This window comes from Anolis sagrei, chromosome 3 (assembly GCF_037176765.1).
Source record: "Anolis sagrei isolate rAnoSag1 chromosome 3, rAnoSag1.mat, whole genome shotgun sequence".
In the NCBI taxonomy this organism is placed as follows: Eukaryota; Metazoa; Chordata; class Lepidosauria; order Squamata; family Dactyloidae; genus Anolis; species Anolis sagrei.
Window position 1 is genome coordinate 212,169,583 of NC_090023.1, and position 17,992 is coordinate 212,187,574.

Genomic DNA, 17,992 nt, shown 5'->3' on the forward strand with positions numbered 1-17,992 from the left:
ACTGTAATGTGGCCTCCTAAGAGATTTGGTCTAAACTAGCACTGTGACTTGATTTGTTCTAGGCAAGATCTTCATGTATAAAGATATTTCTGAATAGCAAAGTCAAGAATCTCTGTGTCATCATATTTCCACTTGCAGAAAACAGTTGTGAAAGCTGGAAAATAAAGGAAGCTGATAGGAGGAAAATCAACTAATTAAAAGCATGGTGTTGAAGGAGAGCTCTGCAGATAGCATGGATTCCCCAAAAGACAAATGGATTTTAGAGCAAATCAAGTCAGGACTCTCCTTCAAAACCAATATGACTAAACTGAGACTGTTGTACTTTTGACATATAATGAAAAGACATGATTCATTTAAAAAATGACAATAGTACTTAATGACTTTGAAGGTGGTAGTTAAAGTAGGAGACCACATTACAGGTGGAAAGACTAAATCGAGGAAGCCAAAGCCCATAATCTGCTGCTGATAACAGGGTGACTTGGAAGTCTCTCTCACTCATTGGGTCATCTTCAAAGTTGATGAACAACATTTTCCAGGAACAAACTCATGCCAGATACTGGTGTTGAATTAAAATCAAAATGATAATATTTGAGGGATAAAGCTGATTAAAATTACAAGTGAAGTCCCTTTCCATAGCAATCCACCTTAAACTTTAAAGATTTGCTGGAAAATGTCCCTGCCTCCTTATAGTAACATAACAAAGTCAAAGTGGATAAGAGCTTAATTGCATGCGGGTGCATGTGTTTTAGTTTTAATTTAAGAGACAAAAGCCAGTAGCATGAAAATGAGGCAATCATGTTGCTAAATTTCAAAATGGCTGTAATTAAAACAGTTGAAACCAAGATTCAGAATTTATTCATAGGGCTATCGATAGATTAAATGGTTTTGAGTCTATTAAGCACCTTGCTTTTCAGCTGAGTAATTGATTCATTAAGCAATTAAATAATTATAGTGTTTTTCATCACATACAAGCCATTGATTGTGTTTTATAACAGTAACTGTCCCTCATCCAAGGAAAGAAAATGGGTGAGAAAATTATCTTCAGTTTCTCGATGCTTCCCTTCCTATCAGCTCCACTGATGAACTAATATATGGATATATTTTGGTTCCTCCACTACAGCTGTAACTGCAATCCACACATAATTTATTGCAGGGTTATGCCACCTTCTGAGGTGTAGGGATAGTGTTAGTGATGTCATGGATGCAGATCATAGAATCATAGAATCAAAGAGTTGGAAGAGACCTCGTGGGCCATCCAATCCAACCCCCTGCCAAGAAGTAGGAATATTGCATTCAAATCACCCCTGACAGATGGCCATCCAGCCTCTGTTTAAAAGCTTCCAAAGAAGGAGCCTCCACCAAACTCTGGGGCAGAGAGTTCCACTGCTGAACAGCTCTCACAGTCAGGAAGTTCTTCCTCATGTTCAGATGGAATCTCCTTTCTTGTAGTTTGAAGCCATTGTTTCGCGTCCTAGTCTTCAGGGAAGCAGAAAACAAGCTTGCTCCCTCCTCCCTGTGGCTTCCTCTCACATTTATACATGGCTATCATATCTCCTCTCAGCCTTCTCTTCTTCAGGCTAAACATGCCCAGCTCATTAAGCCGCTCCTCATAGGGCTTGTTCTCCAGACCCTTGATCATTTTAGTCGCTCTCCTCTGGACACATCCCAGCTTGTCAATATCTCTCTTGAATTGTGGTGCCCAGAATTGGACACAATATTCCAGGTGTGGTCTAACCAAAGCAGAATAGAGGGGTAGCATTACTTCCCTAGATCTAGACACTATGCTCCTATTGATGCAGGCCAAAATCCCATTGGCTTTTTTTGCCGCCACATCATATTGTTGGCTCATGTTTAACTTGTTGTCCACGAGGACTCCAAGATCTTTTTCACACGTACTGCTCTCGAGCAAGGCATCCCCCATTTTGTATCTTTGCATTTTGTTTTTCCTGCCAAAGTGGAGTATCTTGCATTTGTCACTGTTGAACTTCATTTTGTTAGTTTTGGCCCATCTCTCTAATCTGTCAAGATCGTTTTGAATTCTGCTCCTGTTCTCTGGAGTATTGGCTATCCCTCCAAATTTGGTGTCATCTGCAAACTTGATGATCATGCCTTCTAACCCTTCATCTAAGTAATTAATAAAGATGTTGATCAGGACCGGGCCCAGGACGGAACCCTGCGGCACTCCACTTGTCACTTCTTTCCAAGATGATGAGGAAGCATTGGTGAGCACCCTCTGGGTTCGTCCATTTAACCAATTACTGATCCACCTCACCGTAGTTTTGCCTAACCCACATTGGACTAGTTTGTTTGCCAGAAGGTCGTGGGGCATATTATTCCTGTGAATAATATGCCATTCATAGGGCCCTTCCACATAGCCCTATATTCCAGAATATCAAGGCAGAAAATCGCACAATATCTGATAATGTGGGATTTTCTGCCTTGATATCCTGGAATATAGGGCTGTGTGGAAGGGCCCTGAGAGGCATTGACTGACCTAAAGTTTTATGGGAAATCTTCCATGTCCCATATGTTTTCATCAGTACACTACATTTTCACAAACTATAAAAACTGCTGCAAATTCTGGCTGAAACAGTGGGTTTTGTTTTTGTCCCCTTTTCTTCTTTAAAGGTGGTACACGTAGTGATCTGGGCTATTTTCTCTCTATTCCCTTCTTCTTTGTCTCCTCTTCAATCTCCTACAAATGAAGGTGAAAGTATGTACCCATGTTACCAAGAGAAGGTTCAAGTAGTCGCCTTTGGTAAGCTATCCTGCCGCATGTGCATAGCAGGAAAGAGGAGGAGGGTTAGGGGAGTGTACTTGCTCCTTTCTTTTCTCCTCTGCGAAAACTGGACCTATGAAAGTGCAGTGTTTTTTTTTTTTGATAACAATAACAATAATTGCCACCATTTTATATTTTAATGTGCATATTACAATGACTATGAGTCATGAACGTGTATGCAATGCCATCTAGGTTAAATGTGCCCTGTGTTAAAATGTTTGGAATGAGAATAACAGAGAATAACAGTGTATAATGAATAAGATAAATAAAGATTTGCCTTCTGTCAGTAACTAAAGACTTCATCACATGCAACCCTCCCCTTTCCTAAACATTTAAAAAACAGTTCCCTGACAAAGCATCACAGAGCCCATAAAATGATGCAAACAGCTTCCACTTGTCATCCATGATGCTTCGTCAGGTAACTATTTTAGATGTGTTAAGAAATGGGGAGAGAGGAGCAGAAGATGGAGATAAATCATCTTCTGAGTTCATGATTCATGTGGAAATGGGAGAAAGTGGGAGAAAACACACGGGGTGGAATTTGTCAAATTTGCCCATGTTGAATCACTTCCGTGAGTAATGGGTGGTCTCCTACCAAACATTGACATTTTTCTCCCAAAATCCAATTTCATAAGTTTGGTATGGTCATTTATTTTAAATAAATTACACATTAGGAATTACACATTGTTTTTCCTGTCATTTCTCCTACATAATCTTGAGTTTTGAAATTGTACAAGTGCTAGCTTTTAAAATTTGTTTCCCTTTTTTTTACCAACTACAGTAAGTTCTCATGCATAGTAGGTTTTGGATTTTCACAACTGAAAATGAGATTGAGAGGGGAAGGACAAGAGCCCAGAGAAGGGGTGTCTGCTTTAAGAATCAGACCTTCTGTCTCCTCTAAGCAGATGGCTGAGCTGGGAGGATCCTATGTGAAAAAGGTAAGACAAAATGCCATGCAAAGAATACAATTCCAGACACAAACAAGATGATTTCCCCCACTTTCCCATTTTCCCCAACTCTGTTTGATGAATAGTGACATAACTGTAAGTCTCATTTATTTAATTTTTGAGTTCATTACAGAGGATAAAATTCATCACCTTTTTTTACTATTGTTATTAACTGCCTTCAAGTCAACTGTGACTTATGGTGATCTCATGAATTAGAGACATCCAAGTCACCCTATCATCAGGAGCCCTGCCTCATGCCCTTGACTGAATCGATCCATGTGCAAGGCGGACTTCCTCTATTCCATTCTACCTTTTACTTTACCAGGAAGAACTTCCTGACTGTGAGAGCCATTCAGCAGTGGAACTCTCTGCCCCGGAGTGTGGTGGAGGCTCCTTCTTTCGAAGCTTTTAAGCAGAGGCTGGATGGCCATTTGTCAGGGGTGATTTGAATGCAATATTCCTGCTTCTTGGCAGGGGGTTGGACTGGATGGCCCATGAGGTCTCTTCCAACTCTTTGATTCTATGATTCTATGATTCTATACCAAGCATTATTGTCTTTTTTTGACATAGCCAAAATACAGGTGCTTCAGCTTAGTCGTCTTGGTCCAAATCCCAGTAAGGATCACCTTTATCCTGCAGAGATCTGTACCCATTGCCACTTACTTGCAAGTGGGAACCAGGGGTGTTTGATAAGCTTCTGGCTATGTCCCTATAACTAGATGTAAAATGAAAATACTATCCTCCAGATTAACCCTTATAAGGATATTCCAAAAATCATGGAGTTACTGTTGTTGCTGTGCACATGAGTTTGCAAGGAGTTTCTCCAATACCCCACACTCTAAATGGGGGGTGGGGGGAGGCTTCAAGAGGATAGGAATTGCAGTTCAATTGCAGTTAAAATGTATTACTTTTTAATAATTCTCCCAGTACGGGATCTCATCCAAAGGAAAGACATATCCCTGAATACCTGACATATACATATTTTACAATAGCTTGGAATCATGTAAAGGGCTAGTGTGTTAGAATTAGCTATTACTCTCTTATAGTTCACTAGCTTTAATATAAGCAATGGGTTTGGGGCAAAATACTAAATTAGCATTATTTTATTTTGTTTCATTTTTCAACATCTCGCCTCCCACAAATTTACAAGTAGAAAAATGAACAAAATAGCAAGGGAAAAAAACCAGTAACACCAAATACACTCTCAAAATAGCATTTGAGTAATAATTATTAATTATTCATTCACCTATCACTACCACAGTAGCGTTAGCAAAAGAAAAACATGAATGTCATTGTCATTTATTACTCTAAAAACAATATTACAGAAAATGTCAGCTAACAACCTGTTAGTGAATTACAGTGTCTTAAGTTGGATATTTATGGTCACTCACTTTTATGGTTGTTGCATAGTTTGGAATTCTATTCCAACCATACAATAACTAACCCTTTTCTCTAAAATACTCCAAAAAATGTCCACAACTGTCTCCATGTTCTCTGAGACCAAAGGGATCAAGTGGAGATGCAACCAGCTCTTTTCTTGTATGTGGACATGTTCTGACATACACCTTCGGGGACTTCTGCAGGGTCTTGCAACCATTCTTCAAACATTTCAATTGTAGCATGTCCAACTGCAAGAAAATGTATCTCAACTCATCTCTTGCTCTCTGTTAACATGGAAATGGATTATATTTAGGGGTGGGGGTGGGATTCCAATGGGAAACATAACTCCTTCCAATGGGGGACACCAATGGGAAACATAACTATGGAGAAGTAGCTACTTGTATCAAAAATATTTTCCAATGCAGAATCTCAGGCATTGTTTCTTGTCATGTTCTGAATTTAGACTTGAACTGTTTTCCATATGGAAATTTAGGAAAGGTAATTAGTCTGTTTTCTTCCACCAGACAGTTGGTGAAAAGTAACAGATTTTGTTGTCACTGTCGACTTTCACTTCTTGATGTTTATTATAGGGCTGATGTTTTCCTTCCTTGTAGCTTTTCCTCTATTATACTGTAAACATCCTTATGCAGTATTGTGATTGAAAGATGAGTTAGACATTTGAAAGCACACAAAATAAAAATGAAGTCATAGAAAATGATGACTGCAGAAAGTTCCACAACCTGGGTATAAAATTAGGGTCAATAAGTTTCTAATATATTCTAGACATCTGGCTAAAATTTCTACAGCCTGATTCTCACCTTTAAATTTTAATTCTAAATGGACAATCCCTTAAAATATTTCCACTTTTCACTGTTTTCAAACAAACATCTGGGCTCTAGATTTGGCTGTTTTATTCTTTCTTAGCCTTTCCTCTACTTCTAGATTATAGGAACACTATTGTACTAGAAAATTGCAGTGCATTCAACTTCATAGCTTCTTTATCTTTAAGTCACTAGCAAAGCAAGTACATTTCTTTTCACCTTTTACTTCCCACAGGATTCTTCATACAATGTACCAGGTGAAAAAAAGAATAGCACTTCCATTTTCTACCAAACATTTGACTTCTGTATCAATAGCAAACCTCCATTTATCCTTTTGAGAGAGCTGATAACCAGTGTTCTGAATTCAAAAGCTCTGAGGTTATCATTTCATGGACTACAAATAAAAACACTAAATTTGAACTGGTGTAGTGTGGAATCCATTAGGTCATATCAGCTGCACTGTTACTGATCTTACCAAGGTCAAGTAGGCATTTACAAGAAAGAAAATATTAAAGATCACTGTGTTGTCTGGCTATATTCTTTTTCACTGACCACTTTGTTCACTGAAATCTTCAGTGATTTAACAAATTGCAGTAGTAAAGACATTTGTATCTGTGTAGACTGCCATATGTGTTAGGAATATTTCATAGGATTTCCTCCAAACTCAACTTTCATATTTAATTTAGTTGGTTTCTGAATGAGTTCTGAGAAAATATTAACCTGAATCCTGTTGGTGAGCCCCAAATAGAAAATAGACCCAATGAATCAACTATAAATCAGTACATAGGCAAATCCCACTTATTCAGTAGTACTACTCTAGTTGGGATTAATAGGAAGATGCAAGCGATATATTCAAGTGATAGCCACCAGCCAAAACAATGGGGTACACTGAGCTGACTTCCCATGTTTCTCTGCAAAAACTAGAGGGAAGAGTGTTGGAGGCAGACAAAATCTGCTTCAATATTATTGAAACATGAGACTGCTGGCATAATATATGGGTTTGTGTTGATAGTTACCGCTCACATCAGAGAGGTCTCTGATCCAATTAGCAACTGATGATTGCATGATGCTGGCTAAAGCAATACTGCTTCATGGAATTCCGTACCTTAAAGAATAAATTCTCCTATTGTTAGTGGTTTTAAACATTATGGCCTATATTCTCCATTGTGTACTTAGTGACAAACACATAATTAAGTATTTGTAGGGGTCCTGGCATGACCCCTACAAATCTACTTTATATAGAATTGTGACAAGGATCCTACTTCTGATAGGCCCAGCCTCATTCACTGGTGGGAAGGGATGAAAATGTCTTCCTTCTTTATCCCGATTGCCAATTGCTACAATGGTGCCACAACAGTGTTAGTAAATGTAGAGTACTTATACATCTGTAATGTATCTCTCCCTGTGGACCATTTAGGAGTTTAAGATCATCTGGGGAGGTCTTGCTCTCTGTCCTGCCTTTCTTTGCAGGTGCAACCGGTGGGGACGAAAGACAGGGCCTTCTCAGTGGTGGCCCCTCAGCTGTGGAACTCGCCCCCTAGGAATATTAGATTAGCCCCTTCCCTTCTGACCTTCTGCAGAAAAGTGAAAACATGGCTTTTTGAACAATGCTTTGGAAACTTAGTGCAATAGATAAACACAAAACTATGTGAATTCAAATACTGGAATCACTTAAATAATGTTTTTGGATGACGAGGCTAATAGTGAAGGTAGTGGTTTTGTATGTTTTAAAAGGTTTTAATGTATGTATTTTATAATTCTGTTTTAAATATTTATTGTAATTTTTTCATTGTTTTAATGGCATCGAATAGCTGCCTATGTTGTAAAGCCACCTTGAGTCATCTTCGGATTCGAGAAAGGCGGGGTAGAAATATCATAAATGAATAAATGAATAAATAAATAAATAATGCTAGATGACAAATCTGTAAATTCAATACAGAATTCCAGCCAGGTATATCTCATCTGTACTTGAAACTCAGAAATGTTAAATTATGTTCTTTATCCTTTCTATGTCACCGAGACCAACACATTTTTTTCTTGATAAGATGGTGTCACTTTCTCCTATCCATGTAGTGAAGCTGATTGAACACTAAGCAGAATCCTACTTTTTCTGTTAATAGCTTTATTTACAACTGTTAACAGAACTATTGTTTCTTCCAGAGCAATGAACCATAGGGTAATACACATAATCAGGTGAAGCAGCAAGTGCTTACACATCAGTGGACATGCCTACTGCTATAGCAACCCATAAGCTTGGATTGGATCTCCATTCTGCTGCAAGGAGCCTTCTTTTCTTGTGTTACTGCCATGTAAAACCAAGATCTAAAAATGTTGTAGAACATATATCCATGGGCTATAAGGGATTACTGTTGTTCTCATCTCTTGACGTTCCTCATAATGTTAACATCCACCCACCCCTCACCCCACCCCTGAGAAAGCCAGTATTGTAAAATGTCAAACTGAGCAGACTTGTTTCCACACCTTATGCTTCCTGTCAGCCATCAGTCAGGGGATGTAATACCAAGATACAGAGAATAGCATTTGGCTGATGTATTGCAATAATATGTCGGCAGTGCAGTGGTGCTTTGATAATGCTTAATCGTTGTACTACTGCACTGGGGAGAATGCCAAGAAAAATAATGAGAGAACAGGAGTTAGCTTGTGTATAATCCTTGTATCGTATCTGAATTTCACAGGATTTTCTACCTGGTGGTCTTTGGACATAACACCTTGTAGCAGGAGATTAAATGGGGTAACCAACCAGCAGGTTTTCCAATATGCCCATATTGAGACATTATAAGGTTCAGAAGGGTATAACTTTTTACAAGTGAAGGAAATTGTTAGAACATTGCTGTTTGTTTTCAAGAAAGAAAAAATTTAAAACCTCTTTTCAAAACATTTGTATATTCAAATTATTTTTATTGTAAAAAGACCTTTGCAGAATCTGCATTTGAATGTGCTGGATTTTTGTAAATACAGAATTACCCATTACGTTTGACTGAGAAATTCAGAGGTGAGCTGAGTTCCACTCACAGAATGGATCACTTTAGGTTCATGCAAATGAAAAGAAAGGATAATATTTTGCCACTTACCTCCCCACAAGCACTTCCAATCCCAATGGGCATTGGAAGTAAGGAACCATCCTAAACATGAAAGAAGATGGCACTGGACCATTCAAGGGAAATCAGCAAAAACCAAGTTATACAGAAGTCCAAATGGAGAAGCCCAAATTCATGGAATATCCAGCTTTTTAGTATAACCATTTTCTGACATAGTAGGGATGTTGCATGCTGAGTGCTGACTTTAATTGTATTGTGCATGTTTAAGCCCATGAAACTTGAATAGCAATGCATTAAGACAGTTTGTTAAGTGCATCAGGAATGTTAGTGAAACACCCAAGGTTTAGGCACTGATCAATTCCAGGCAGACAACCTAACTGTGAACAAGTTGATAAAAAGAGGAATGTTCTGAAAGAAAATTTAATTAAATGATTGACTTGAAATGCACTCAAGGGTTACTAGAGTCACATGGCCGATATAAGCAGGTGAAAAGCAGACACGACACACTGCTGTGTGATATGAAGTAAGTCCAGTAAGATATTTCATCTAATTGGAGGAGAATAATTATTTGTATAAATGGATTAACTTTGTTTAAATTAATGAAAGTTAGTCAGGATCTGCAATTGAATGGATAGTGAGTGAAGCTACTATAAAACCAGTTTTGGAGAAACAAATTTGTGGGTTTCTGTTGCAATTCTATTGCACCATTGCTTTCTGGTGGGCCGTAACTGGTCATGTCATGTTTTGGTACCCCAATCACCAGCAATGCAGATCTCCATCACTAGGGACAGGCACCTGGCTTTTAATGTGGGTTTCAGGGTTCAGCTCTGATACATTGTGTCTATCATTTGTTTGAGTTGATAAGATTATTTTTGTGGTCCTGTCTGCTAGTGAGAATTTTCTGTTTTCATTTCCTTTTGAGGTGCATGGTTCACAGTTCCTTGGGATCCTGGAAATGTAGCATTGCTTCGGTTTGAACATATTTGGTGCCATGATTGGCTGCTGTTTCATATTTAACTTGACGCCTTTCCTAGCAATACCTAGATTAGTGAATTGATACTGGTTCATTCAAATTTAATGCATAACCCAACTTAAATTCTATATAAGTGAGCCTACTAGGCCTTTCTAAAAGCATGTGAATTAAGAAGGATCTGCTTCCTGGTTTATAACTAAATTTGTCATTACACATGAACAGGTGTATGAAATTTATTAAGTCTCAAAATCTTCTTGGCTATGAACTTGGGGGTGATTCAGTACATCCTGTACACTATGGCACTACATAAAATAACAGAAACATCTACTCTTCAAGGTAAACTACATACCTTGCAATTGTCATGATTTGGTAGTGACAGACTTCATTATTTTTCTGACACCCTACCTTTTCAGCTGCTTTTAAAATGTCCCACTTTTTCTCTTCACCCACTTTTCTCTTCTTCCTTGGTTTGTTTCCATTGGAGCAAATCAAATGCAAAAGTAACTTGCACTCAATTCAGTCAGCAGTGTGAGACAGGAGATTTGGGGTGTGTGCGTGTGTGTGATTTTGCATTTCCCTGTTGATTTAGCAAAAGTAAACTTTATAACCACAGTCTGATGGTCCTGGACTACTTGTGCCCCCATTTTTGCACCCCACCATTGAAATAATGAGACCACACAACCATATGGGATAACTATGGGCAACTTTATTAATGTTACCTATTTAACTTTCTTATGACCTGAAAACCAAAATTTAAAGGGTGTGAACTTGGTGTGGAAGAAGCAGAGGCAGTGGCCATCTAAGAGCTCCGCAGCTAACTTGGGCAAGACACCTGGGTCCCCTATGTGCAACCTTACCTGAGCAGCTTCCAGGGCAATCTCTTAGGGAAGCTGCAGAAAAAAATATGGACCCCAAGTCATGAGCCCCAAATTCCCGCCACTCCAAGGCCTTCACCAAAATGGGTGCCTTAGGTGCACACCGAGATGTAAAACCCATCCCAGTTTCCTGCATGACCACCTATTTAAGATATACCAAAACCAATTAGCCTCTAAAGAAACAGTGTAGAGGAGGCGACCCGCCCCCATTTTTGAGGGGAGGGAATTCTTACCTGGCCCCAAAGCAACAACTAAGTATACTGCTCAAGGGCCGGAGAGCAGGTCTGTGCTTGCCCAGAAGTGAAATACAGAGCCAGGGCTGCAAGGTTAAAAGACTGTCCCACCCACAAAAGTAATCCTAGTCGAGACTGTTTAACAATTGATCTCACTGGGTAATAATGGGGGATATAAAACCATTGCCACCTGTAAGGAGGCACCACAAATAATGCACAGTGGCAGCTTTGATGTACAAAAATACATTTATTTTCAACAATTTCAAAACCACTGCCTTTTTTTAAAGTAGAAATATTCAAATGGAACAATAAAACCAAGAACAGTATATAGGTACTTTTATGTATATATATGATTCATGCATTTGTCATACTTCATTTAAAATAAGTATCACAGTTGTCTGTCTTATTTAAGCTTAATACAAATAAAAGCAAAATATGCCACTTTGCCAGTTTGCAAAAGTAATCCATTTGGATTTCTGCTCTCTCAGTCAAAAGAAGTTGTACTCAGTGGAGACTATGGGGCCAATATCCAGGGCTCCTAAGACAAGCACAGCCCAGAAGACAATCCAGAGATCAGCAGATGATGGGGGCAGCACCACAGAGGGTTAGAGCACTTTGGTCCTGATCAATACCAGCTGATGTACTATCTTTTTATCCTTTCAATCTATCCTAGTTAAGGTACAGCAGCCCATCAGGCATCATGATTATAGAGACTTCATTGCTTTTGAAATGTATTATCCCCTTATAGATAATGCTTATTTACAGGTAAAAGAAACAGGAAGTCAAAGTGAGTAGGTTTATTGGAAAATTGAGGTGGTAGTTGTTTTTTTAATTTGGGTTGTTGATGCACTGTTTGTTTTCTGGTCTAGCATGTTTTTATTTTGGGGTGGGGTTTGTTTTGGCTTTAATTAGAGTTGCTGAACCAAAAACTGGAGAGGGCTTCCGTATCTTTAATATTTCAGCTGGTGTTGCTTTCTCATGTTAACCACGTAACAAACAACATTTGTGGAAGTATTTTCTTCTATACAACCATTAAAGCTATGAGAGCCCTCTTGTAACAGAAATCCTATCCATAATTCTCTAAAGGGGGAAGCATGGGTCTTTAGTCTGAAAGCTCCCAGTCTAGCAAAGCTAGGAATGAGAGTCTGATGAACTGGGTTGGTATTGTATAGGAAACCATGTTGAAAAGTTACTTTTTGAACTGCATAGCAGTGGATTCAAAGAGTTGTAGTCTAAGGTAATATTTTCCCTCCTAGGGCTGAATTTAATATTTTGACATTTTTGCCATAATTACAGTTCAAGTTCAAGAAATAGAAACAGCTGTTGATTTAATCTGCTAGAACATATGACCTCTGTTAGAGAAGAAAAATCTTGTTGATTATGTCTTCAGTATCTGATTCTAATGAGACCTTTGTACTTTACAGTCTTTTTCCCTTCCATGTGAGGCTCTTTTAATGTCTTGGAAGCCGTATCATCATTATTCTCTCAAAAATATCTTGATGGAACACTTAACTGTAATGGCAATTTCCTATAAAGTAGTGTTATTGACTTGAAGCAAATCAGGTGTTTGGGGATGGGCTGAATATTTCTGAATTGTTTCTGTTCTTTCCACTTATATTTGAGCTATTTGATCTATGGTGTTGGAGACTTCCTGGGAGTGAAATTGCTGTAGGGCATTTGCTTTATTATACTGCTGGTAACAATCATGAACTCATATCTGTCCATGGCTTAAATTCAGTATGGATACTTCCACTGTGCACACATGAATTCAAATAATCCAGTAATAAAACATGCTATTGTTCAGCTAACAGCTTCACCATCAATGAAATGGCAGAGCTGAAATCCCTCATCTACATTTCCTAGTTAGTTTATCCCATTATTTCTCATGACCGGTCAGATTTCTTTACTGTTGTGAGAATAACACCATGCTGGTTTGTAACATCTGGTGTTTCTGATCTCAGATAATCTTCACTGGAGAGCTGCTCAGCACCACAAAGCCTGAGCACAAAGACAATCACACAGAGACATCAGCATGCCCACTTGCATCTTCATCTTCATCATCATCATCATCATCATCATCATCATCATCATCTGCTGAATTTGAAAATCAGAAGTACTGTGAAGCTACTACACAGTGCGCTAAAGGTGACTATGACTAGGTAGAACAAATTGTGAATGATTCATAGGTTTAAGGACTGAACATGGCAGAGAAGGAACAATTCAATTTGTTGTGGTAGCCGATAGCTTAGGTTAAAAATTAAAAACTATTGATGCCTCAGATTCATTATTCTCTTGCTTTCTTGATCAAGCATATTTTCCTGTCCAACCCTCTGATTCAAATGAGTAATTCATGAATTGAATGGAATGTTTTTGAGACTTCATCATATTAATTAAAGATGTGGCTCAGGGCCTTTTCCCATACACTCAGACTGACCATATCCATCGATTCTGGTATCCACAAGGTGTTCTGGGACCAATGTCAGTGGATGCTGAACACCCACTGTTTCCAAAGAAGATCAAATACCTTAGGTGTGTTTTTAATTCCCAAAGTATCCATTACCCAATATCTTAAAATCACTGAAATGTATTTCCTTCTTTATCTTATTTCCCTTTGCAACATTGATTAAGAGTTAAATATGACAGGCAACCGATACGTATTTAGACCCCACATGTGATTCAGCTGCTCACTGCAGGATCTCGGTGAACTGTTTTGCTTCTTATGTAGGTGTGAAGGGGGTGTGCATGTGTGTGGTTTGATCATTTTAAATTTATCTTTTACTAAACATTAAATTATTTCTCAGGAAATAAAAAGATATTTACATGGTCATTATCTACAGTTTGCCATCAGTATCTTCAGTATTAACATGCACCAGGGAGGGCCTCATTCATAAACTTGGTCAGGCTTGTTAGTGGCCATTTTGTGCATCCTGCCCACCCTCATGAGAACCCAGACAGTTAACCATGGAAGGCTTATTTCCCCATTTTTAAGATATACAATATAATATATATATACTCAGTGGACTGGATCCAATAGGCTGCTAAGTGGGGGGAGAACCCTATACTCTATAAGAACAAGCCTGGATCTGAACAATCCAATTGTCTTCTGAATCCGCCACTAGCAAAGTAGGCCAATTATTTTTGTTACACAAGAAAATAGAAAATGTACCCCAAAATGTAAGTTCAGGGTCTTACTCCTGCTTTCCATGAAGCTTGTATTTTTCTATGATACAGTTTTTCAAATATTAAATTTATGAATGTGGCCCCAGGGAAGAAAACTTTTTTAAAAACCAGAACTTAAAAAAATCCCATACCCTGCACCCAATAATAATAATAATGATAATAATAATTATAATAATGACATAGAATTTTCCCTTTGTAATAATAATATTATTAATTAAAAATAAAAACTCAGAAATGTCACTGTCAGAGTTGATTCCTGGTATCAAACACTAGTGCAGTTGGGTATTTCTTTTGTGCTTTCACTGTTGGAGATCGTTGAAATACTTCCTAGGGAAAAGGAGAAAGACAGTCAGTGGAATGGCCTGTTGTGAGTCTGACCTCATTGTAGGTAAGATATTGTTCATGTATCAACCACTGAAAAATATATACTATATATTTCCTTTCCAGCTTTAGTGAAGGGTTGGGGAACTTGCGACCATAACAATATGATTGGACTCTAATTCCCATTAACCAACCTGACCCAGGGTGAGGGATAATACAAGTATCCCTCAGTAACATCTGCAGGGCCACTAGTTCTCAAGTTCTGTATTGCTTTTATAGATAATGAAGTTTCTTTATCTAGTCTTGTGGTGTTCACTGGTCTGACTACTGTTGACGGATATTTTTAACAGCCAAGATATTAAGTATTGATCATAAAACAGAAGTGATACTGTCCCTGCTCAGAAAGCAGAGGATGGAAACAGACATCAAGGAGTAATGGGAATACAGAATGGATAATACGGATTGTAAGTGAGGAAGAGATAGCCTGAGACTTGGGAAATTGAGTTGAATGCAAAAAAAAAAAAAAAAAACCTTGATGCTTACAGTACACTCTCCTTCAATGACTCTTTGTGTTTCCTCCTACTAGTAGTAAAAATATTATACTACCTTGAGATTAGAGTTTTGAAAAAGATTTGGAAGAACTATATGTAAAATGTTGGTAGGCAAGGCTGCTATGGGATTCTTGGAGATGTATCCCAAAAAGGTTCTAAGCTTTGTTTAAGGTACAAAGCATCATAGTCCAAGAAATCATTCTAACATTCTATCAGTTTCTCAGTGACTTCTCCAAGGCTCTGGAACTCTTTTTACATTTGTCTAGATTTTGAAAACTCAAGAGTTTTAAAGGGTTTTAGGGAGGGTACTATTCCATTCTTACTGTTTTAACGTCATAATTTTCTAAGTCAATGTTCTTGGTATTAACTATGTTTTAAATTGTTTTTAAATGTTGTTGGTAGTTTAATGTTGTTGTGGGAGGTTTTTTCTCATTATGTTTTAATTGTGTTGCATGTTATTAGCAAACTGTCTAGAGTGAGGTCAGGGCATAGATAGTTCAACAACATCCTTCATAGAGCTGGATAAAGCTGTTCAATTATTTGTCCACAAATGTTTCTCATCTCTGAAATGATACACCAATAAGATCTCTAGGAAGAGTAACATTTTGACATTGGTCCATGAATTAAGCTATTTCTCATAACGGAAATCCCACTGTTGTCAGCATTATGCATACAATCAGGGAAGCAGAATATATTCATTTTGTCCATGATATACTGAGAAGACTTGAATAGGAATGCAAATTGTTGCTTACCTCATTCTCATGCATGAGAATGGAAAATTAAAAATACTTATCTTCACTGGATGAGACAGTGAACTATTTTTGTGCATTTTCAAATACAGTGTTTGCCTTTCTGACACTTTCTTTTTGCACATATTATGCCAATGACTTTATGTAAGCTGCTACCTTGTTGCATGAACTTTTAAAAAATAGAATTACTGGACAGAAGCTGGTTTTGCTGAGGGGCTTTCTTTGAAAATAACAGAAACTTCAAAGGATTAAAACTGCACTTAATGTTTCACTCTTGTGCAGACAGCTCCTGAAGTGGCTCTTAAGGTTTCAATAAGGAATTTCAACATGGGGAAAATCAGAAATTTGGTGACTATTCCTTACATCCCCTATTTAGGTGAATTGTAGTCCTGCCATGTACCTATAACTCGTGTGTCCAGCTCTTTGTCCATGAGTTCTTCAGGGTCTGTGAATTCACTCAGAGAGATTTTGGGAGCATTTTCACTTTGGCTGACGGAACCAATCATTTCTTGTTCCTTGTCATGCTGGACCTGAGCATATATATTAATCCAAGGGATTTTCCTGTGTTAAGAAGAAGAAGAAAAGAAACCTTCCATTAGTTGTTTGGCCTCTCTGAGCTTCAGAGTAGCAGTTGTCTCATCAGCAGTGATAACAATTTATAATTTATCTATATTAAATTACAAAAAGAAGAAAAAGCATGAAAGAAGTATAATGGTAAAAAAAAAACAATGACAATATCATTTCTATTGAATATACATGCAGTGGAATCAATTTAACACACAAAAGAGAACATATACATCATAGTCAGATCTGGTAAGCTACAAGCTTAAGCTTTTGTTCCACCAGTCCTAATACGTTTCCCATTTAGAAGATGTTAATCCATTTGTTGAATCTTACAGTAATAAAAATCCAACCCCACTTAATATGTTTACAATGAAAAACAGACAGAGGTAGACAGAGGATAGATAAGCCAAGATATTGCATCACGAGATATAACGCTGCTGCTGCTTCTGTTTCTTTATGTCCCACTTTTTCTCTATGCAATAAGACTATTTCTGTATTTCTAGGGTGAAAAAGGATGAACAAGGATACATCTAGATATTTTTCTTCAGCTAGATGCTCTGCAACAGGCAGATACAGGGCCATACCCTATCTGTTGAAGCACATCCAGCTACAGGAGCTGGACGTATCACCCTGCTCTCTATCAACACAAAAACACATTGTATTGGGATACAGTTAAAAGGTAGGTTGGAGAAAATCCTCACAAGAATCCTTGCAAACCACCTTCTACCCCTCTCAGAAGACATCCTCCCAGAATCCCAGAATGGCTTCCGCCCCTCCAGAGGAACAGTGGACATGATCTTCACTGCACGACAGCTCCAAAAAAAATGCAGGGAACAAAATCAACTTCTTTACATGGCATTCATTGACCTTGCAAAGGCATTCGACACAATGAATCACAGTGCTCCCTGGACCATCCTCCAAAGAATTGGGTGCCCTAACAAATTTGTGAACATCCTGCGGCTCCTCCATGATGACATGATGGCAACAGTCTTGAACAGCAATGGCTCCCAAAGTGACCCATTTAAGGTGGAATCAGGTGTCAAACAGGGATGTGTTATTGCCCCAACCTTATTCTCCATCTTCATCGCTATGATATTTCATCTTGTTGATGAGAAGCTTCCCACCAAAAAGAGATTTAAAGATGGAGTCAAAGCCAACCTTTAAAACTCTGGCATAGACACTGAGAACTGGGAAGCCCTGGCCCTTGAGCGCTCCAGCTGGAGGTCAGCTGTGACCAGCAGTGCTGCAGAATTTGAAGAGGCATGAATGGAAAGTGAAAGAGAGAAACGTGCCAAGAGGAAGGCACATCAAGCCAACCTCGACAGAGACTGCCTTCCACCTGGAAACCAATGCCCTCACTGTGGGAGAAGATGCAAATCAAGAATAGGGCTCCACAGTCACCTACGGACCCACCAGAATACTGATCCTGGAAGACCATCCAACCTGCACAGTGGCCATAAAAGTTATTTTTCCCGGCATGAGTCAGACTTAAATTCATGAAAAGGATGCCAGTTGAAACACCAGGAAGGTTAATTCTACACACAGATATAATAATATCAT

The 17,992-nt window shown here is 38.3% G+C and overlaps 1 protein-coding gene across 1 annotated transcript in view; it reads right to left on the reverse strand.

Annotated features, from left to right (window-relative positions):
* Positions 1-11,908: 11,908 nt before the first annotated feature.
* Positions 11,909-17,992, reverse strand: part of SORCS3 (sortilin related VPS10 domain containing receptor 3) — a 580,612-nt gene continuing 574,528 nt past the window's right edge. Inside the window, exons 26-27 of the mRNA XM_060768351.2 lie at positions 16,269-16,429; positions 11,909-14,574 (exon numbers count right to left, since the gene is read on the reverse strand). Coding sequence (XP_060624334.2) covers positions 14,510-14,574; positions 16,269-16,429 — 226 coding nt within the window. The 3' untranslated portion in view covers positions 11,909-14,509. The remainder of the gene's footprint in view (positions 14,575-16,268; positions 16,430-17,992) is intronic.